This window comes from Lagopus leucura, unplaced genomic scaffold (assembly GCF_019238085.1).
Source record: "Lagopus leucura isolate 7727_CA_CO unplaced genomic scaffold, USGS_WTPT01 Super-Scaffold_73, whole genome shotgun sequence".
In the NCBI taxonomy this organism is placed as follows: Eukaryota; Metazoa; Chordata; class Aves; order Galliformes; family Phasianidae; genus Lagopus; species Lagopus leucura.
In genome coordinates this window covers 89,942,398-89,966,443 of record NW_024962252.1, presented here as the reverse complement: position 1 = coordinate 89,966,443, position 24,046 = coordinate 89,942,398, and the positions used below count along the sequence as shown (strand labels likewise).

Here is a 24,046-nt window from a genome sequence, read left to right as displayed (position 1 = left end):
AGAAGGAGGATACAAGTAGAAGTTTTTCCAGGAACATCCGTACTCTCTGAACAGTAGGTGCAATTCTGTATTACTAAAGAGGGATAATTCCAGAGAGCTCCATACAGCAGAGCCCACAACTAACAAGTGTTAATGGTGATACTGAAGTTTTCCATTTCTCATTCTCCATAATAAAAAGTTAAAGTTCATGTTGTCATTTTAAATGTTACTTCTCATCCCACAATCAAAGTAACACAACACAGTCCTAATTCATTCAGTGTATGGACTAAGTGTGCACTGAACTGAGAAAGTCTTTTGCAGTTCTGAACAATCCCTGGCTAGAAAAGGAGATAACAGTTTTCTGTTGCTACTACGAATTGATAAATACATAGATCTAAGATACTATTTGGCTACAGAGAGAGTGTCTCTATTGTTACATTCTACACTCCTTCCATACATGTCTTCTTCACCATAAAAATCTACAGCCTGAGTAAAGAGTGGGGGGATGTTGGGGAGAGGAAGGATTCAACCTATTGCCAAATGACTCTTATGACTTGCCACCTCCTCTACAACTGTGGGAATTTATTATTTAGATAAATAAAATTCCTAAAATAAAATAAATCATACAATATTCCAGTGTGAATATATTATATTTAGAGTACTGCACCAACATCCAGTATGTTTTGTTTTGTCCTGGCTTGAAAGCAGTCTGGACACCAAATCTGTAAGTTATACCAAAAAATTCCTCACTGCTTTCCCAAACTTTCTAGCAATGCTCACAGTCTAAAGACTGCCTAGAGGACAACCCAGCAGGTAAGATACTAAGTTGTTCTACCACCCGCTCCTCTAAATACATAAATGAACAAACAAACAAATTATTGCATAATTTTCATACAGTATCGAAAACAATTCAAAAACAAACAAACAAAAACCACAAAGGACCAGAATTGGGCTCAGTGCAAGCTGTGCTGAATAATGCAGACCACCAGTACTACTTTCTGCTCATCTTGAAAAAGTATTGGAATAAAAGGAAAACTGAACTTTAAATTCACTAAATGACAGGGAAAAAAACAAACACTTCTCTCATCAATCCTACCACTCCTTTGAATACTTATTAATATACTTTTTGATTGAAAAGCATGAAGAATTTATCTGCTCCCACTGACCTGCTACTGCTTAAACAGGTTGGATCTCAATCTGTAATAGCTTCCCATAACCCTTTGTAATCAACTAGATCCACAATTTTTCCTCTACAACAGACTGTTTGACAATATACTACTCAGTACTTGCATGCAAACGTCCATGTAAGAATTCATTTATTTAACATAAGTACTGACAAGTAAAACAGTTTTGTTCTGTCATTCCAAATTATTCTGTAAGGTTTCTCTCTACCTGAATGCCCACGTGAGCCAGTGGTGACTTAAATCACCAATCACAGCTAATCAGTCTATTCCATATTATACTACTAACACTCACTACTAGACACTTACTGGAGACAACAATATGGTTTTGTTTGTTTCTGTTTGTTTAAATGATGGGCTTCACATTCAACATTATACTTGTCAGACTTATTCCTAGCATCTAAACTGTTTGTAAATTCTGAGACACAGATTGCAACTATATGACAATACATTACCCAGAAAAATAAGAACTGGAGCCTTACCACCAGTACTACACACGGAATACGTCTTTGTAAGCTTCCTATCCATTAATAAAGATTGGCAATATGATGGCAAAGCAATATGCTATTGTAGTGTAGGAATGGAAAAATAAAGAAGGAAAACTTATACACTCCATGACCCTATTAAATGTCAGATTCTTGGATCCTGGCATTGAACAGATGCTCTTTAATGGCCCGGGATATAGCTCTTTCCCAACTCTAAAGTTCAGCAAATATTTTATGTTCTAAGATATACACTTCTCTTCTATCAGACTTTATCTGAATGATAAAAAGCAGGATAGACCACAATCATGTATACTTGGTTAATTACGACTGCTATTAAATCACTGGCATATTAAATGAAAAAAATCTGTCTGCTTAAAATAGGAGAATATTGGCTTGAATTTGAAAGGCTGCGTTTAACTGCATCTTACATAAACTATTATTACATCAGCTGAGTAGTGTCAGATACGCTAGACACCTTACTACTGTCTGGAAACTGAAGAAACTAAACAGGCCTTCCAAAGAGGACCCTGCTCTTGGGTTAGAGTTCAGCTCAGTTTTGTTACTTCACAGGTTTTTATATCAAAATGAGGATAGGGTTCTTGAAGCACATTCACAGATCTCAGTCATAATCAATATGAGAATGACAACAAAACATTCTGTGGTAGCAGGTCACATTCTATTTTCTGGACAACAGCAATGTTCTGTCCATCTCTTTCCCCTGTTCTTTTCCTCACTCTCTCCCAAGACGAACAACTAACTTTTCTTCAACAACTATGTGATGCAATATATGTATAGTGATTCTTCACTTGAATACTTTTTCAGATATACGTGGAAAGATACGTGGAAAAAGTGACCAAATCTTGGTTATGTTGAAGCTTGGAGACTCAGGATTTCACGGAAGCGGATCTGTCTATAGAAAGTACAGATAGCCAAAATAATAGAGGCTTCAATGAAAGGTGTTACAAGGATAAGAAAAAGAAAATACAAAAAGAAAATGAATACCACTCTGTCTTCAGGTTTCATAAAGGAACTTCCCTAGTTAAGCGTACACAGCAACAAGATCATCTTACAGCACTCAAATCACTGCAGTTAAGATTTTGGTTCCAAATCGTCAGCACGTGATCTAAACTACAAACTGTTCTCTTTCCACTTCCCCAAGTAAAAATTTCACAACTAATGATAAAGTTTTGCAGTAAGCAAAAAAAGTTATCTTTCATATAGGCCTCATTAAATGTACTGTGTTTTATGAAGCAAGGAAATAAAATATAGGTTAGTTTGATAGGCAAAGGTACAGACATTGTGGAGTAAGTTTGAAAGACTTTTCTTCATTAAATATTCATTTGCATAATTAAATGGACCCATAGAGCTCATCTTATTTTTATTCATTATAGAAAGGTGTTTATTCTCTTAACTTGCCCAAGTAAAAATCATACAAATGCAAAAGTTGACAGATGCAACTCGGATGAGTGGGCTTCTGGGATGAAATAAACCAACCAAATGCAAACAAACAAGCTAGGAGTTTCTTCTGTCATTTCTTGACATAGTTGGAGTAAACAAATACTACATCATCTAAGAAATGTATCTTTTCTCTAGTATTTTCCTTGATACACAATAGTAATACTCAATTCTGATCACATTTTTTTTCAATTTAGATGCATCTCAGTTTTTAGCACAGAAAAAAATGTCACATTCATCATTAAAGTTCGGAAGTTAACTAGAAAATAAAAGGAGAAAAATGAACAGAAATGGAGATTTAACTTAAGATTATGTAGAAGTCTGCATATTAACTTTTAAAGTACAAATTTTCCCTAGTCTACATCCATTCAAGAAAAGAGAGCAATTCTGTATTGGTCCTACAAAACATTATCCATTTTAGCACAAGTTTAAATCCCGAAATCACTTCAATATTTTGATTCCATAAGCATGGCAGCTCAAAACACTTCAAATTAGAAATGTTTCCAATCAAAATACAGAAACTCATTTAAGAAAAAAAAAAAATCACCAGTGGAATTCCTGATCATTTACAAGAGAATTAACCACGCCTCACTACCCTACATTCAATTACTTGCTTCATGGAATTTAATAGCGTTCAACAACAGCCCTACCTCTCTCTGTCTCTTACTATATAATCGTGCAAGTAACACTGCTGATAATATTAGTGACTTCTTCACATTTCATACAAATTTTAGTTACTTAAATTACTAAAATAGATATTTAGAACTTACAGTTTGTGCCAACCACATTGTCACATTCTAATTGACCAGCTGTCAACAGAAAATAATTGCATCCCTTTCAGAAGAACTAGTGTGGGAAGTGAAACACTTGGAGTCATGGTAATGAGTCTGTTTTCATCAGGTGACCATGAGTCACCATTTTATCAGCAGTTTAAAGGGATTTCACAATAGTCAAGCATCATCGGTGCTCACGCTTAGCAATGACTGCAGCAGGATACCGAGATAGGGTGCCATGTCCTGTGGTACAACTATTTAAGGAACTGCTTGGCTAATGAGTAAGGAATATACTGCAAAGTCATGGTTGAATTGGAAGTATTGCACTACAGAAAATACTCACAAACCAAGCAATAATTTTGCTTTTCAAAAATAGATTTCTTTTAAGGAAGTAGCAAATAACATGGATGAAACATAAGGAAAGAAATCAGACGTATTGTCAGCCTCTCTTCTCCATTTTATTTCACACCTTAAACAGAACGCACTCAAAAACCAAATATCCACATACTTCCATGTACTAGAATCCATCCACAATGCCAAGGAAAGAGGCCGTGTGAAACAATATATACATTTCCTATTTTATGATACTAACACCAATAGCAAAAACCACATAGCTGTTGTTAAATTGGACATGATATTACTACCATACAGAGGAATTACAGGAAATGGGGATCCTCTTACCTCCTATACTATTAACCCCCATCTAAACTCATTAGAAAGAGCTAAAGAATTTCACAGTTTGAACTACAGCACAAGCTGAAGCTTCTCCTAGGCCCTACAGACCCGAGCTGACCCCATGCAGTACTTCTGCTAAGTCTTGTTGGACTGCAAGAAATTGAAATTCCCCATTCCTTCCTCTTCTCCTGCTGCACTAAGGGCTCGTGTAGGCAGTACCACCAAGATCTCCAAAAAGCAGAACAGCAGAAGTGAAAAATATGCTGTTGCTGATCAGAAATAAGGCATAAAAGAAGCTCCATGAAGATGACACCTTTGTATTAAGTATGCAAAAAAAAATAATCATGTGGTACGGTGCATATTTACAATCATATCACTGACAGAGCAGCATAGCCTTAATAATTACCAAAATTCCTCATTCTCTGCTATAAATAATAGTTTATAAACTACTTAGATAATTTAGCTTAATTTATTTGCAATACCAAAGAGTAACCTAAACTGAAGCATTTTTCTATTCATTTTCAAAGCGATGCCTGTGAAAACAGTATTTCTACCAAAGAAGTTCATCCCTCTGGCTTCCTGTTCCTTTCCCCTGCTGCTAACATTTTAATGTCTCAGTTCTTCATCGACTCATCAGATCCTCGAAAACTAATCCTCTGAGGTCAGTGAGGAAACTTCCATGGATTCCAGGAGGTTTAGAATTAGAACATGCACTTAATTCTCCTTCTTTTACCTCCCAACTTCCTTTTATTTCTTCTGGAATTTATTTACTAGTCACTGTAGTCATTGCATATCTGGTACCATAAAATTGAGAATGAAATGCACAGTAAGAAAGACAACTAAATAGATGTCTCTCCATCCTTTGTTGTTTATTAATTCTTGATTTAAATCACATTTTATGCCAGGTTACTTGTTATCTTATTTAAGACTTCTAAGCACTTCTAGACAGGTATCATATTTGACACACTCCTACAGCAACTAACACATACAAACATCATAGCTGTGAGAAGTTGTATGGGAACTGCAGAGTCATGGCCTGAACCTCTGATTGATCACCTGAGGCGAGCCATGAGCCAGCCACAGGAGCTCAGGTGAAGGCAATTCACCTGTGCTGCTGGAAGGGGTGGAGCCTGGCTGCACCTCTCCTAGACCTATTTAAGAGCTGGCTACCAGAGGGGAAGGATCTCTTCTGGAGATCTGCTTTGCTGGTGTTTTGTGGTGAGCCCAGGATAGGGGTAAGTCTTCCATTTATTCTCTTTTGTTATCATGGTCTGCTTTGCCTAACTCTCTTGTTTATTTTGTGATTATAACATCCTAATACTTTTTGATTATACAGATGGGTATGATAGTAATTGAAAATAATAATTCCACTCACTTGTATTTATAGTTGATTTGACCAATATTGCTTTGGGAGAACTACATCCACCATGAAGTAGTTAATACAGCTATTCTTCAAATGTTGAAGATCCAAAAAGCAAACATAAGAACACACGCTTCTAAAATTCAGAAACCTTTAATCAGTTTACAGAACTCTGGTATTATACTTCTAAGATTCAAAACACATTTGCAAATGCAGTCCCAACTTAGATAATTGAATCGTAGCATATTTGTACTGAAATGTTTGCAATTATTCCACTAACAGCAATTTCACACACAAATTTCTTAGTTTTGCAGTGTGGAAAAGAACATCAGAATTTCTTTGTTGATTAGTTATTTCAACTAAGTGCTCTCAAAAAACCTAACTCAAGCCAGGAAACATTGTGCTGTAGTGTTCAAAGCTGTGTATGTGAAAAAAGCATCTGTAGTATCAGTCCAGTAACTGGGCAGTCACAAGATGTGTTCAAAATATTTTTTTATATAAGTAGTATTTGTTGCTCTCCACTTGAGAGCACTGTATTCATTTACATATGGACTTAATACAGAAGTAAAATGCATTACTATTCTCCATTGCTCCTTATAAGGAAAGATACAAAATTAAAAGATTAGATAAGAAACCCCACTCATCTCCCTCCTTTTTTTCCTCTCTAAACAATCTGCAAGAAGCAAACATGCCTCTTTCTTGTATAGAAAATGTTTAAAGAAACACCAGCTAACAAAATATGATGCTTTCAGAAATCATACATTTCATCTGTTTGATCATATGGATGTAATCTACGGATCAGGTAGACGTATCTGATACAGAACACTTATTATCATTGTACAATATTTCAGGCAGCAGCTAACAACAACAACAAAAAACACCACAAAAAAAAATGAAGTCATACAAGTAAATTGTCAGTTTTCTTCTTCCAGACCAAACACAAGTGTATCCTATGCAGGTCTGTGAGCAGACCCTAAAATGACCTGTACAACAATGTAGGTACATGCTGGCAGGTACTCTGATAAGAAGATATCCTTCCACTTCTTTCCACCTACTGTTAGGACCTAGAATCAACATAATTGGCATGCACACTTTTTTTGTGAGCACTTTAAGATGTTAAAAGACAGATACTAAGATGTGTTTGCTTATAAAGCAACACTTTAATGATTTCATTATATTATAATTAAGTTATGCATGCATAAACAAGGAAAACAAAGGGAAAAACTGATCACATTACAATTGCACTGTCATTTTCCTATCTCGTCACATCCAGTACCATCATATTTATTTCCAATTAAAAAAGTAATAGAACACAGAAAAATACACTTGCTCCTGCAAAGGAGCTTTCAAATTAAAGTAAGCAAAAAAAAGATTAAAGTAGGAAGGGCCGCTCCCAGCATACAATAATTTCAACTGATAACAAGGAACAATGCTGAAAAATCAACTGCAGTGTGCTGAGTGACCAGAGAACACTGACTCTAAAATATGCGCTTCCAAAGGCCTGCAAGTCTGAGATAGAACAGAGCTCTTAATTTCTGAATGTAGGAAATGCCAAAGTACAAAAAGCTTCCCTTTGAGTTGAGCTATTGAAGTGTAGTAATAGCTTAAGAAGACTTCAGCAGAAAACAGCAAATGAGATTTTTCTATTAGAGTTATAAACATTACTGCATTTAGATTTGCAGTTTCACATGAATAAATTCTATTTCCATAATTTTGGAAGAATATTCTTTCTAGTTTGGCCAAAGTTTTAAAACAAGGCCCCAATTATATTACTTTTCAAGTCTGTATGAAGTTCATAACTTTGCTGTAAGCCTCACCAATTAAAGTTAAGATTTATTTCTCAAAAGAGCAGTAAAATATTTTAGCAACACAAAGCTTAATTAAATTCATATGTTTTACTTTCCAGATTTAGGGGCATTTTTGCCATTCAGTGCTTTAGGAAGTATCAATATTACTTAAAATTGAAAGCGCCTGATCAAAGTAACCTGTGCAAAACATTATCTATTGCACACCACACCACTGTGGAATCCATCCAAGTGGCAATCAAAGAATGTGTGTTTAGGGCTTGACCGCAGATTTTGCACTAAGGTTTAAAGCGAATTTACTGCATCAATTATTTGATTTCATTTGCCTTTAATTGCCCATAACCAGACTCAGAGGCATCTTTCAAAATTTGGTCAATTGCTCCCTCTACTGGAAACAGCGGACCATTACACTGCAGATACAGATCTCATTTAACACCATAATTAAGAAGCAAAGCCATTAAACACATTATAGGAGTTTTCTTCTTAAATTTTGATCAAATCAGCTAAGTCTTGAAAGATGAATTAGCTGTAACTTCCAGTCTCTTACCAAAATTATTAAATCATGCACACTTACAAAACAAAGTAGAAAATGTAGAAGGAAAGCATAAAATATTTTCAGATTCCATAAAATGATCCCCCACCAAACATGAGAAACCTAAAATCAAGACTACAGGACATTCTATACTCTCCCTGTGCTCTGCCCTTTAATGAAGAATCTTCTCCACAAGGATCTTCCTTGAGAAAATTATGTGAAAGTTGAACAGTCTTCAAAAATGAATTACTCGCATTCAGTGAATGCAAAGAAGCAAAAAATTCACACACAAAATAATCTAAATCTAAACTAAAAATATATGCATCTTTCTGCTCAAAAAGAATTCCAGTTACCTTTGTCATATTTGCTTTGAATAAAATGCATCAAATATACAATGAAAAGTCAAGGAGTTAATTTTCAAGATTCTGCACAAAAATTAATGCTTATTCCTTAAACATTACGAGGAAGAAAATGAAATTGTATCTCAAAAGATGCATCTATTATATTCTTACCTATGAATTCAAGCTCAATGAGAAATGATCCATTTGCTGATGCTGAACTAGCAGATATAGCAATTGCTAGAGTCTGTACTGAATAAAGTACAGTCTGCTAGATCAGCAAACTGTAATTACACAGATCAGTAACAAGCAATCTTACACCACTTTATCTAGCAAAGATATTGTGACTTGTATCACTTGTTTTCTTTGGCATTTACATTAATACTAATGATATCATGAGATCTCAGCTGAGAAAGACAATGGCTTCACCCTCAGCTTCTGTTGTTACTCCATCCATACACCAATAGCACATGGAGCCAAAATACCAAAATCAAAGATACTTCTGATATAATAGCTGTATTAATTGAGAATTAGCTAAAAGTGTGTCAGTTGAGGAGATCTCTGAAGTAACAGACACAATACTGTCAATTTAAGCTGTTTAATCACATTAAACAGTGAAAAGAATTAAGTGTCCTAGCAAGAGAGAGAACTTCTACTTGGGAAAGAACGCAGATAGCATTTAAAAAATAAAAATACAGGGTTTGGTCTGCTTATTTAACAATTTTCATACACACACTAGAAGATTTAAACAGCTTTCGCAGCCTGATCAGTCAGCAATATTTTTGTGACTGTGCTCAAAAAAAAAAAACCAAATAAACAAGCCACCAAAATTATCCACTGAGAAAATTCCTGGGTAAAAAAACCAAAGAATTGACATTTCCAAGAGAATAACACATTGCTCTAATCATTCAGAAATGCATGCCTAATCTAAACTACCTCAGACATATGTGAACAAACCAGAAGCAGGAAAAGTGGTCCAAAAGAGAAACATTCACCAATCTTACTCAACAATTTAGTTAGTTAGTCATAAGATGACACAGTTAAGAAAGAAACAAATATAAAGTGCTATATTTATTACAGAATGTTTTGAAATGCGTTACTCTTCAGTATGACATTAGAAACTGTTTGAAAAATAAATTGTAACATCATTTTACCAGGCACTAAGCACAAGTAATAGCTGAGAACAGAAAAGAGGCAGGAAGAGATGCAAGCAGAGTCAAGTGTGATTAAGAAAAGAGTTTAAGAACATTACTGCTTCTTAAACCAGGAACTGCTAGATTATCTGGGGAGTACACAAAAATATTACAGGATATTTACAAGATAAGAGAAGAATCAGTGTTAAATTTTGTCTTACAGCAAGTGCTGTTTTACTGAGAATTCATGCAGTTTCTAATTCTAATCACACAATGAATCACTCCCAGTTATGTGATTTTGATCTTCAACTGGCTCTGCCACGATACAGCAGCAATTCCAGAAGTTTGCTTCCAAACACCCAAAATACATTAGTATGATCAGAAGCCTGAAGGATGCTCCTCTTCATCATTAAGTTCTAAAGCCAATCTACACACGTTCTAAGAAATACTGTAAGTACCTTTATATTTTCTTTCTATTTTTTAAATAAAAGCTACGGTATTCTACTTACCTTAATGACAAACTTGTCGGATGCCATGACAGCTCAGCGTAAGTTGGTCCTATAAAAACATCAATTAAAAATGATCAGCAATAGGAAAAACTCATTATGCCCAACTAGGATTTATTTTTTAATCTACTAGTTTTTGGGTTTTTTCCCCATTACTACCACTCTTCAGACTTGATATTTATACTCTGCTGCACAGAAACTATGGAAAATTATTCTTTAAAGGAGAATACCTGTTTCAGCTCCTCTTACTGAACTCTATCACCAGACACTGAACAACCAACATCTCTAATACAAAACTAGAACTATTTCCCAGCCCAGCACTAGAGACCGACTACCCTTACTTATCCTAAAGAAACTGTCAGGTGGCAGCAAACTAAACCTGGAATATTCCTTTACTACTATGTCAACCACTGGCCCTATGTGGATGTCCTGGACCTAGTTTCTCTTCCAAAATAATACCTTTACATGAAATCCCTTGGCATAGCTTAAAGAATAAAGAGGGAAGTTAAAAAAAAAAAAACAAAAAAACACACAAAACTTAAAAGAAATACTTTTTTTTTTTTTAAGAAAACAAGACTAATAAAATATAAATATGATGTATTAACATATATTAAAATAAAATATGATCATAATATATGAAGTAATGCCAGTTCTAGTCAGAGTCCTCAGACGTAAGCTCGTCCCCTCCTATCTTAAGGGTACTGCATTTCTATGTAAGCAGGGAACCTGTGACAGCTTGTATACATCAGCAGTCCTACAGAAAGTCTCCTGCATCATGCTCAGTTCAGCAAGGTTGAACTGCAGCAAGAAAATTTCTTAATTGAAACATCTATTTGCTACTACTACTGGCAGTTTAAATAATCACAAGTATCATTTAAATCAGCTCAGGAAAAGAGCACAATTGTTGGGTTTTTTTTTTGACAGGTGGATAAGAGGGGGATAGGTTGAATGGGTGATAGTGGGGAAAGATTAAAGACAGCATGGCTTCTCACAGACCACACACGTTTGCACGCTCATTTAAAGCTCTAGACTATTACAAGCACAAAGCGATGTGACCTGAACGTTATTTTGATTGCACAGAGTTTGAACTGAATTTCAGATATCCTCCTGCTTATCCCAAACAGGATTTAGATTGCTTAATTTGGCATACTGGGTGAGAAACATTGGGCTGCATGAGCCCTGACAGTTCTAAAGAACAGAGCTGTTTTTCATATTCTATAAGATTCCTACAGATGTAGTCTCCTAAACTAGACAAATACAGGCAATTTTCTGATAGATAGTATTAAAAAAAAAAAAAGTTAAAATTTGGGAATATGTACCTATTTTTCACCATAAGCTTCCAGCTTTTGTAAAGCATTGTGAGAGAGCTGTCAAAATTTCAGGACACAAGTCTGGTTGGTGATATTTGTCTCTGTCAGACACTACACTTACATATTTAAAAACACAGTCATTTTCCTTATTTAGCTTCAAAAAAGAGTTAAACAAGAGTTTAAGCAGAACTATTATAAGAATCTTAGAAAGAGATCAAACTCAGTAACTCAGCAGCAGCTGTTAGAACTTGGTCAGATAGAAGTTAAAAGGAATGAATAGCAGCCACCAAAGGAAAACAAAACAAAAATAAAACAAAACAAAAAAACACCAAATGCATTTTTCCATTTCTTATAATAATCCACAGAATTGTACTTCTGGTGTTCAGGAACTGCAAGGAAGGACTACTCACTCTTCATGCAAAAATATAAAGCAAGCAGTAAGATACATCACACCCCAAAATACACAGACGCTTAAGGCAAGAACAGTAACAACAAAAGAAATCTATTCTCCCTATTCACACCAGCTGGGACTTTCATAGCTGGGTTTTTAATTTCAGTGAAAGACTAGTAAATCTAGAGGTTTACTAATGATCCCTACATCTCCTCACATCCAGAAAGAAGCGAACAAAAATCAAAACACAGTAGGCATAAATAACAAAAAATAGTTGTGGTATATCACTTTTGAGTTGCATAAGGCACACATTTCACATCAGTGATGGAAGCTTGTGAACTCACGAATATTTGAAGAGCCCATGTTTTATCATTAACCCTTACATTAGTAAAGATACAAAGAAGAGTTGAAACGCCAGGGTACCACCTTTTCACCAAATGCTCATAGATATTTTTCTGGCATCACCAACATTAAAACATGCCACCCAATAAGGATGCTGTTACTGATGTACCACAACCCTTAGTAGAAAGAATTCTTCCCCAAATCTAATTTACAAAGCAATAAGAGAAAGAAAGAAAAAAAAAAAAGATTTTTAAAAAATCATAAAACAAAACATCATAATATTGAGACACCAAGAAATGAGGGAAAAAATCCTACAACAATGCTACAAGAAAAGACACCATCTATCTCTACAATACTTTGATACTTACTATGTTGCAACCAAAGGATGAAGGTCTGTTACAATTGCTGCTATTTGATAACAAAATCTGATTCATGGAATTCTGCATCCACCACAAAATAACCCAAGTCCTAAACGAAATCTCCGATAAGAAAACATGAAGACAACTACACATGACAGAAAAACCTACCTATGAAATTTTACTCTCTAAAATATAAATCCTCAATATGGTATTTGTAGTATTTCAAACATCTAAATTATTGATGGACATCTTTCACCAACAAAAAACCCCACAGTGAGCAAACAAACATCAAAACAAGACCCAGAACTAGATACACAACCTCCTGGTAAGAAGCATCAGGCATGTTCTAGAAATGACACAATGGAATACCTTCCTTTCTAAAATTTAAAGTCAAGTGAAAAGGCAGAAACTTAGAAAATTAAGGAAATGGGGCTTCCCAGAAAGCAAGTTTTAGCAGAAATGAGAAGCAACAGCCCAAACCAGTGATGGAGCACCTGGTAGGAAGGCAGGGCCAACCCAGGGAGCTCAGGTGCATGCAACACTCCTGAGTGACTGAAATGTCCGGAGCCAGGATCCACCCCTTCCCAAACCTCATTTAAGGGTTGGCAGTGGAGGCAAAGGCATCTCTTGGTGGAGATCTCTACCTACCAGAGGCCTTTCAGAGGTAAGCAGCTCTTTTTCTTCATTTCTATAGTTGCTGCATTTGGGTTCATTCTTATTTGCTACAGCCAAGGCTTTGCTACCCTGCTATTATCACTGTACTTTCTATCCCATTATAGCATTACACAAGTCAATCAGCTGATTAACAGCATCTTACCTTAGTGAAGATGTGGCTTTCAGTGCTGACAGAACTGAAAACTCCTGCTACACATGCCTACATACAGCAACTTCTAACATTACAAACTGTTCATGCTCTGCCCATCTTTGGGCGCTGTTATCACATGTGAGAAGAGGTGGGTACCTGAAAAAAAAGGCAAAACCAGAACAATAATTGGATACCTCTCTAGGATGTGCCACAGTTAGTTATCACTTAGAGTCAAAATCAACTATCATAACGTAATAGACTTTTTTTTTTCTGAACTCTCTGGAGCTTAGGTGTTGGACAGCAAGCACTGCCAGTGCTCTGGCTATTTCTAAATGTTGACCCTGGACCTTGGGTCAGCAGGGTAACACCATGCAACACGCATACTTACAAAGCATTTCTGCTTCTGCAGAAATACGCCATCACCCGTGGGCACTGCCATTTTGGGAATTCCAGCCCATTATGCCCATTATTTTTTTTTTTTTCACTTCATCAGAAACTACTTTTCCAACAAGGTTGCGATTTTTTTTTATTTCACTGTTATCTGAACGTGTTCATTCAGAGTGTCAGTTCACCTTTAGAGTACAACACAAATGCAACAGTGGTATGTTTCACCTACACAGCTGTTGATATGTGAAAGCAATGAGATGCACACCAGAGCGCCCTGTCAGATGGGCTGGATGCGACCTTCTGGCCTTGCTGAGTGAATCCCAGCTGTTTTATGTATCTTTCAGAACTGCTATGCTCCTTTCAGAGTATACATTAAAGTTTTTAAGTTAATTTCTAAAAACCTGCATTTTGGCTACGGTTATAAACTTTGCAATCCTCCACCAACTTAAAACCACGGGCAAATGCGACAGAAGTGTTACTGATAGCAACGGAAGGAACGGGGAAAGCAAAGAGCGGATACAGAAGTACAGAATAAGACAAGCAGAAGGAAGCTCGGATGAGGGAGCATCTTGAACTCGTTGCGGTCAGGTAACGGCATCTACCTGCACGAAGACTCAGGCAGAGGAGCGCAGGAGCGAACGGGGCACAACGGCAGGCAGCGAAAACGAGGCGGCTTTTTTAAAATCAACGGGAAGTTTCGGGAGGCGGAGCCTGAGGGACGGCCGTTACTCCGAGCCGCCACCGCGCGCCTCTGTTTCCAGGGAAAGCGGAACTGCAGCCTGAGACGCGGCGGCTACAGGCAACGAGACCCAGCTTGGGAGCAGCGCTGCCACGCCGCGCTCGCGCCGCGTCTCCCGATACGCCGTGCCCGCCTCCAACGGTCCTAACGGCTACATTGCCCCCAAGCAAGATGGCTGCCAAACGCGAGCTTCTTCTCCCCTATCCAAAATGGCCGCCGTCCGTAGCCGCGGCCCGCCCAGCGTTTTGCCCTAAAGCAAAATGGCCGCCAGGGCGGCGGGTGACTGTAGGAGAGCGAGCGCACTCGTTGATCACGTGATATAGGGCTGGCCAACGGCACGCAGGGAGAAGGACGTCCTCGCCTATATTCGCACGAGCCCCGTTCGGGACGGGAGAGGCGTTTCCGGTCCCTGTAAGGCTGCTTCCTGCTGTCGCCTTCCGCGTCCCTCGGACCGGCCCGGCTTCCGGCGAGCTGAGGTGAGCGCTGGGCGGTCGCGTCTTTTCTCCAACTCGTTCCTGGCGGCCGTTGCCCCGTCGGCCATTCTGCGTCTGGAGGTTGTCAGGGAGGGTTGTGTTACTGGGTGAGGTAAGGTGAGGTGGGGGCTCCCGCCGGCACGGCTCTGCGGAGGCACCTCAGCCTGCTTTTGTGGGGCTGGCTCAGAGCCCGAATTCGTGTGCCTGGTTTTTCCTCGTCAGTGAGAGAATGAAGCGGTCGGGATCACTTGCTGTCTGAGCTGTACCTTTGTAACTCTTCAAACTAAGAAGATGTCGTGATATAAAATCAAAATATTTGTAATTGTCGCTTTCTGTGCGCACGTTGGTACGTGCTTTTCCATGAGACTTCGTGTGGGCGGCTCTTCGTATTCTTTATAAGAGCGGCTGAGTTCACTTCGTGATGCCCTTGTAGTTTCTGAGGCTCAAGGGCACAGAGGTAAGGCAGGCAGGCTGAACTGCCGGCCTGGGCAGCCTGGAGTGCTACCAGAAACACAGCACAGCCTGTAGGCTAAAAGCTGATGCTCTCTGAGGAGCCCCTCGAGTTATTCTTGTGAAGTGAGCAGGAGAAATGGTGTATTTGATACTGCTTTATGTGTTGACTTAGCCTTCAGTTATCTGCTGCCTGAGGTGATAATGTGTAATTAGGGAAACATCACGAAGCTTTAACATTTAGTGTGCCAAAACTTGCAGCAACATAGTGATTAACAGATCAAAATGTCTGAATTGAGGTTACTTTAAAAACCTTTTTTTTCCTGGAGATCGTAAAGTAAAGCTTTCCTTTGTCATGTTGTTGTAATTGTTTGCTGTGCTGTAATGAAAGATATTTACATTTGTGCTTTGTGCTGTTATAAGAGGAAAAAGAATTTCTGAAATGTATTTTAATTATTTTTGTCTAGGTACATAAATGCCAATTTATGATGAACCTCAGAACCTTATGGAAGGACTACAAAGTTCTGATTGTTATGGGAATTAGCCTTAGCCTGGTGCACTGGTCGTGGTTCCACATCAAGTCCAGTCCTCTTTTCCAAGTGAAGACAGAGGAGATTATTCCAGAACCTGGAATTGTGACATATGTAATGCAAAGTGATCGCAAAAATAAAGAAAAGTAACATCAGGGCTGTGTTTTAGGTAAGCTTCCTAACCAGTTGTGCCTACATCTTTGAGGCAGGAGATCACTTCTCTAGAAAATGCAGTATTGGTGCTGTGGTGTTAGTCTTCTAGAGTTTTATTCTTTCATAGATGAGTTAACCTGGTAGTTACAAAACTTTTTTTTTCTAGATGCATGTAAGTTCTCAAACTGTTTATCCTGTATTAGTAGGATTAATAATGTGATGCTGTTACAAGTTTTGAAAGTTATTTTTAAACAAACCCCAGTCACTTTTCAAGGCAACAGTCAAACTTCTGTGTTTGATTTGGTATGTAATAGGGTCCTTTCCAGATTCAAAACTGGCCAGAATTATGACTACACTAGTATAATGCATTGTGTTGTTAATAGTGGTCACAGTACAGAATAGTGGTTAAATCTAACAGTCTCTAATGAGAGAAGTCTCTGTAGACATTACAGATATATAGATGTAAGTAATGCATCTTTACATTTTGAAGTATTTAAGAGCTAATTAAGTGTATGCTGTATAAGTTGAAGTAAGAAACCTTTCTTGCAGGGGCAGAGGTAGAAGTTGTTTAAATGTGCTAAGATCTTTTGTTTCTGAAGTGGCTGCATGGGAAGTAGTGCTGAATGTTTCACTTTTTTGTTCTTTGCTTAAAAACAGCATCTCTGTAATCTGACACTTTCATACCATTTGGTGTATTTTGTAGTGCCATGCTACCTGTCAACCTATACGTAAAACAGCATAGAACCTAAAGGTCAGAAGTGAAAGTAACAATAAAAATATATAGTTTATGTACTGCGTACCTCTATATATTGTTTTTTTCAATTAAATATCATACTGTAGTTTTTTTCCATATGTGAAGTTTTTCTGGGGGAAGAAAAAAAAGCATTTAAAGGTGTGTGATACTGGTGTAAGATTATGCTAATACCTAATAATCTTGTTTTTATTGTAGGTATAATTAACTTTGAAACATCACCTGTGAGTATCGCCAGAAGAGAAGATGAGGAAAGCTAGCTGGAGTAAAAAGAACATTCTGCTTGTGGCAGGACTGTCACTTATAGGTTTCCATTTTGGAACCATGCTTGTAAACTTTGTTGCAAAAAAATCTGCTCGATCACATTCAGAAACTAAGAGAGATGATCATCGTGAATGAAGTAGCTATAAAGCTGTCACTTCCAATTTCACTCTGGGATTTAAGCCTCGTTTTGAGATGGCTGATGTGCAGAATCTAATGTACTTAGCATATTGTTTTACATTTAAAATAGTAATCTTTGTCAGCAAAGAATAAAAATGTACTGCTTTAAAGTGCTGTGAGTTCTAGATCTGAGTAAGAGTGAAATCACTTTTTTTTTTTTTATATATCAGAATTAGAATCTAATTTTGAAAATGTCTCGCCTTGAAGCTAAAAAGCCTTCATTATTTACTAGTGAACCTTTAACTACAGTTAGTCAGCCACTGTCTCTGTTAATTGCAATATTAAAATCTTGCTATGGGCCTGCTGGTAGACTTAAACAGCTCCACAATGGCATGGGAGGCTACGTTTGTCTAACTTCACAATCTTCAGCCATACTTGGTCGTCTTTCTGTCAGTCACCCTGTATTAAAGGTTTTGACAGCCTCTGTGCAGAACCATGTGTCCCGCTTCAGTGACTGTGGCTTATTTACTGCCATTCTTTGCTGTAGCTTGATTGAAAGCTTCAAAAACCTAAATATTGCATCTTGCACTGTCATAAAAATAAGCAAACATCTTTTGAGTTTGTGTACTGACTATCTCAGGTCTGAGGCCTGTGCTTGCCGAGTGTCTGTGGATTTTAGTAATCTTGAGACTCTTCTTTGTTTGGTCCGTAGCATATTAATAAGCAAACCTGCTTGCATGCTTAATAAAACAGAGGTTGATCATCTTGCTGTGCTAATTGTAAAGGCTTTTATGTTTACTGTTCCATGCCATCCTGAAACTAAGCCTGTTTTAGGAAAATGTATAACAGTACCTGTGAAAGGTAGAAGAGTTCTGGATTCTGCAGTTATTCCTGGGCTATTGATAGAAACACCAGAAATTCAATTTGCAAAACTGTTTTCTGTCAAAAGAACTTCCTCTGACACTGTCAAGGTAGCAGTTTTCTGTGTGTCCATGTCAGGAGACCTCTTTGACCCAGAAGAAGGAACAGTAACAGTCCACCAAAGAGTTTCTTTAGAAATGTCAGAGCTGGATCAGTTGCTTAATGTAGGAAAGCAGTTGGTTAACAATGAAGTTGGCCTTGTAGTGTGCCAGAAAGTTATCCATCCATCATTGAAACAGTATCTGAAAGATAACCATGTCATTGCTGTGGACAGGGCTGGGCTATCAGTGATGGAACCCCTGAGTCAAGTGACAGGTAATGAGTGGGTTTTTTTGTTTGTTTGTTTTTTGTATACAAAATAGTTACCCTTGCTGCTAGTCTCATAATGAAAACCTTTCTAAATTGATGTTACTGTGGAGCAGGAATTCTCCTATTTCTGTCTTTATCCTACCATAGTAGCAGAGCAAGTGTTTCAGACTAGAAAGTGCTACTTTTCGTTCTAAAAGCAATTCCATAAGAGTTTGGTCTTGTACTGGCTGGCTGCAATGATCTACTGCACAAACGATCACTGACTGTTCTATGAGAAGTATATAATTGTAGCAACTATTTGCACACGTCAGTTATTTTCAAACTCTTTTCTAATGAAAATGATAAAATTACTTATCTTGAGCTAAATCTTACACTTTGAAAACATGCTGGTTTCTGCTTGAGATTGTCTGTGTAGACTCAAATGTTAATTATTGTAGAGCATACAATATTTAAAAAGCCTGAAGGAAAAAGGTTGATGCTCTGAAATGCAGCAGATGGCTATTCTGTGACACTAATGCATGCTGTTCTCTTCTTTTTTTTTTAAATTGGACAGGTTCAAAGCCTATAGCTTCCATATATTCACTGTCTCCCAGTTGTTACGGCAGTTTGAAGGACGTGTGTGCCAAGAGTTTTGCCTCCAAACACTTTGTGCATCTAATTCCTAATGACACGGTTGCTTGCAGCTTGATACTCTGTAACAGAAATGAAACAACTTGGGATGAACTGAAGGTAAGCAAATTTTGAAACTTCTGTTGTGATGTTTTCAGTGAAAAAATTAGAATAATGAGAAATATAAATACAGTGGGTTTTTTAACAGTAAACTTTGGTACTTTGGAGCTTAGTTGAGTTTAGAAAACTTCAAGAAAGCAATTTAGAAACTCCTTCATTTCCAGACCTTAAAAATCCTTGGAGTGCTTGCGTTTGTTTGATGCCTCTTGTTCAGAAACAAGCGGTTTTCATCTATTCTTGAAGTCAGTGCAAGGTAGAGGTTTTCATTCCCATTGGTTTATGGGAGCATAAATAAATTACTCAGGAAAAGGTCAGCAGCATTGCCTGCAGTGGCAGTGAAGTGTAATTTTTTTTATTGAATAGTTACTCTAAAACTGGTGTTGGTGCAGGTCACCTTTTTATAAGTCAGCTTTACAAAAAAAAGAATGAAATACACCTTTCATTTTTATTTCAACGCTTACAGAGTGTGGACGAATAATGACATTTTTTACTCCGTAAACGTGGCTTTGGAAGCCACTCAACATGTTTATATTCACATTTCAATTTATGAAGTCAGTATCAGGAATTACTAAAAACTTTATTCCAGTTTGCTGTGTTGTTGTGTTTTTTTTTTTTTTAATTTGGTGAAATCCTACTATATTGTTTTTAATGAGAAATTCATATGGTTTTCAGCGTGCCTGTGAAACTGCAGAGCATGTGTTGCAGTTAACACTCAAGGAACCCTTGGCATTGTTAGGAGGTGGCTGTACTGAAACTCATTTGGCTTCGTACCTAAGACAAAAGGTACGTAAGAGAAAGGGTGTTTTAAAGCTGTTTAATAAACTGAGTAGTCAAGAATTTCACAATTTCTGTTACAGTTATTCTATTTGTCACTTGTCTATTGCATGTTGCATGTTTGTCTGAGTTCATATAACAAAGGTGTCTTTTTGAAGCACTTCATTAATGGCATCTTCTCACAATTTCATTAATATTGCACTTGTAACTGTTTCTTTAGGTATGTAGTGTTTAAGTGTTATGATAAAAATGTGTAGACTTTAACTGAATGATAATCGTGCAGGACTCAACTTTGACAAGTCTAGAAGCTTTTCCTATTGAAATAATGAGCAAATTACCTTTTCTGTTGACTGTGAACTCTTAAAAAAAAAAAAAATAATAATTGATATGTTTGACTAAAGCCATTTCTCTAAATCCACCATTCTAATTGTTTTCTTTTTTCTTTAAAGATTTGCTGTCTGCCCACTAGCAGTTCTCAAGATGTGGATTGTTCTCAGACGCAATATCAGTTGATCGCTGATGCGTTTTGTCACTCATTGGAGTCTGTAGCTTGTTCTCTGAGTCATGATAATGGAGAAATTCTCACTGATATGGCTTATGGACACTGTTGGCTTGTTCCATCAGGATTTCCTTCTGTCTCTAATTGGTCAGATTTACTTTCGAAATGTGGCTGTGGAATAAACAGTAGCACAAAGGATCTCAGCTGGAGACATTTGCGACCCCTCTTTGGCTCTTCTCCTATAGAGAGCTCCCCAAAAGAGCCTTCGGTAAAGGTTGCTGACTTTATGACACTGGACTGCTTTGCTGCAAAGTTTAATGGCCTGCAAGTAGCTGTGGAGACAGCCAATTTGATTTTGAATCTCTCATGCATAATTGAAGATCAAAATTAGCTCTGTGATGTGAATTGTGTTGTGCAGTCATATTACTCTGCTTCCAGTTAAGAATCTATAACATATTAAGGTACCTAGGAATGGTTGTGTATGGACGACAGACAGAAATTAAGTCAAATAGTTGGCCAGTAAGTATTCATCTAGTTGTTCATCTACAGACATGGCATTTTCAAACGTTGAACGTGTTGGAAGCTGCTAAATGGTTAACCACGTATCCCGTGAAGCACCAATTAGTATATTCAAAAGAACAAATGCCTCTTCAAAAATTTTCTGAGAAACTCAAATGTTCTCCAGAAAATAGTTCTGAATTTAAAGAGTCTGCCTGGTGGTCTTCCTGTACAATGCACGGTGTTGGATGTTTCTGTCAACTCCAAGGCCTCTTCAGAGAAGTAGGGGAAACTGATTGACTTACTGAGAAAATATGGATTAGGATTTATGTAGCCTTAGCAAAAGCTTTACGTGTTCAGACAGACTTTGTATTGTGGCAAGACATTATTACTGTTTTTAATGTTTTAAGTAACAAGAGAATATCTTCCTTAGCAAGTCCCTTAAGCAGCGTTTCCTATTTTCAAATTTTGTTCTGAAGATGTTTTGGTCCTTTTCTGTATGCACTTTGTTTCTAAATTGCTGGAAGATTTTCAATTCACATGTAACTTGTTTAGCAAGGTATTAAACCGAGTCTCTTAAATGTAGCAGGTAATGACACATCTGGAAAAAAAAAAAAAAGGCTGACTGGGGGTGTGAAAAAAGCTTTCAGACAGTGGACCCTTACTGTTGTCTTTGGAATACAAGATGGCTTATAAATAATGTTTCTGTCATTGAAGCAAAGCTGCAAAAATGTGCCAGTTACCATTCCCTTAACTCTTTGTGCATTGGTTCTTTTAAAAAGAAAGGCTTTGAGCTTTGCAGGCTTATTTTGATCTTTAAGTAAGGCTGATTGGAGGTTGGTTGATGCTTTCTCGTTTTCAGCATGCATGTGAGGAAAAAAAGGTTGTTACAATTTCTTCTTCCTTTTTTAATCTGTTTTCTCCTCCTTCTGTTTTCAGTCACAGGGAACAAATATTCATGACATGCCTTTCCAGAAAACGGAATTACTTATAGCCTGCTTATTTTTCCTGATTTAATATATGTACTGAATATAAACAGTGACATTGTCTTGTATAACTCAGTTTTGAAAGGTAGAATTAAAAGCAAATTTTTCCAGGCCTCCTGTACAGACTTCTTCTTTTTATGAACATCATTTTATTACTGGGGGAGAGGAAGTTAAATTTATTTCTTTTCATGATCTGAAATGATTACTTCAGTGCTATAAAGGCATCCTTTGGGAATTTGTTACAGGAGTTATTCATATCTTGATCTTCCAATATACTATGGAAAAATATGAAAGCATAAGAAATAATGAAGCTAAATGACTGTGTATACCCGAAGGTGCGGTCTTAGTAAGTTTGTCTCCCAGGGTGGCTGAAAAGGATAAATAAGCAGCTAGCATGGTTTCCTATGGGCAATTCAGACTCAATTCTCATTTGTGCTACTATCTTCCTGTACCTGTAGAGGAATTAGTTGTTACCTCTTGGGTTAGCACGTTTAAGCAGCCAATTTAATATGGTTGCTTCTCGCTTTGGTATTTCAGTTTCTGTTAAGTATTGAAAACTTTAAAGTAAGACCTGAAAATGCATAGTAATTTAGTCATCTTTGTTTTTCTATTACTACATCCTATTTTCAAGTAGGATTCCATTAAACATTTGCATTCTTAACCGACGTAAAAACACCAAAGAAAACTGCTCTTCAACTGCTATAAAGAGGGCTGCTCCAAAAGTAATGTTTCCTATTCTACTACGTTGGTCCATGACATTAGAAGTGCATGTTGGTGGTATGGCAGTAGAGGTTGAAACTTCCCACCAGTATTCCATTTCTTTTTGTTGCTGTGTGACAGGTGGCAGCAGAGGGGCAGCCTGACAGAATGGTGTCTGACTTGGAAGTGCTCGTGGAGTAAAAGGGTGGTACTGAATTCCTCAGTGTGGAAGAAAATGCATCTGCTGATACCCACTGCACAGTGAGGTGGTAGGTGGTGTGTTTCAGCAGTGGTGACAGCAACACTGGGACGCCTCTTCTGGGGCAAATTTGTGTACAGCATGCAGGCTTTTGTTCACTGCTGGTGAAAGCGCATAATGTTGGTGGCTATTCAAAAGTAGTGTTTTGTAGCTGAGAATGTGGTCTGTCAACTAGTGTGACTGTGCTTGTTGTACCTGCTGTAGTTTCCATGGGAATAAACAGAACACATTTATTTTGTAGCAACCTATGTAAAAACAGATTTATTAGTTCGAGAAACTGAAGCTTACCCTACAGATATTTCTGTAGAACAGAACGCAGATATTTCAAATGTGTTCAGGCATTTCTAGACTAACCAGACATTATAGTTTTAGATCTATCCCTGTAAGAGAAGAAAGTTTTTATTGTTGCCAAAATTTGTTAGAAAAATATTTCTTATGTAAGAAGCACAGTAGAGTATGTACAAATTAGTTTACTTTAAAACTAATCTTCTGTGTTGAGTAGCAAAATGCAGTATGTCACATTTTCAGCAGTGCCATGTGAAGTGAGTCATCTGACTACTAAACTGTTCAGTCTCAGAGAAGTCAACATCCGTAAGTCAATGTCATAGCAGGAAATTTTTCAACTGGATTTGTATTTATTACTGTTCTGAAGATGCAGACATGGTCCCTTTATTGCAAAGATATGCCTCCATCGTGCTTACAGTATGTGGAGACTGGCTGTGCAAGAGGGCAGTTGTTGCTAATACATAACAGTGTTTATTTAAATATTTTTAGTACTTTTTTATTTGTTTACCAGCAAGAATGAGCTTCATAGTACAAATAACTTTTTGGCCAGTATACTGTGGTCTTAACTTCTCAATTAAGGAATGACTTCTTGCTGATAGACCTTGTCCTGGAAAAATTAGTCATATGCATCTCCCCATTTCTTCTTTATGCTGGAAGCAGAAATGTGGTCACAGCTATGCATCTTTAGTAAAAACACCACTAAAATCAATGGCAGACCAGGTTCCAGCATTTGGCTGGTGGGCACTTTGTGCCATTAATACACAGAAATATTTCATAGTGTATATGCCTCCTGT

General features: G+C 37.3%; 2 protein-coding genes across 6 annotated transcripts in view; one reads left to right on the top strand and one right to left on the bottom strand.

The window, feature by feature from the left end:
* LOC122192270 (SLX4 interacting protein) overlaps positions 1–14,785 on the bottom strand; it is a 94,336-nt gene extending 79,551 nt beyond the window's left edge. For 3 of the 5 annotated variants that reach the window (XR_006182577.1, XR_006182576.1, XM_042892795.1), the window contains exons 1-3: positions 14,419–14,784; positions 13,442–13,585; positions 10,226–10,274 (exon numbers count right to left, since the gene is read on the bottom strand). Coding sequence is in view for 3 of the 5 variants with exons in the window: in XM_042892795.1 (XP_042748729.1) it covers positions 10,226–10,252 (27 nt within the window). In the remaining 2 variants the exon portion in view is untranslated. Of the gene's footprint in view, positions 1–3,870; positions 3,913–10,225; positions 10,275–13,441; positions 13,586–14,418 lie in introns of those variants that run through there. The other 2 variants (XM_042892816.1, XM_042892807.1) reach the window with 2 other exon arrangements.
* Positions 14,786–17,312: 2,527 nt separating this feature from the next.
* On the top strand, positions 17,313–22,121 carry LOC122192261 (McKusick-Kaufman/Bardet-Biedl syndromes putative chaperonin-like). The gene is made up of 4 exons (XM_042892785.1): positions 17,313–18,529; positions 19,077–19,252; positions 19,925–20,035; positions 20,476–22,121. The coding sequence occupies exons 1-4, from the start codon at positions 17,545–17,547 to the stop codon at positions 20,914–20,916; spliced, it is 1,713 nt and encodes a 570-aa protein (XP_042748719.1). The 5' UTR covers positions 17,313–17,544; the 3' UTR covers positions 20,917–22,121.
* Positions 22,122–24,046: the final 1,925 nt, after the last annotated feature.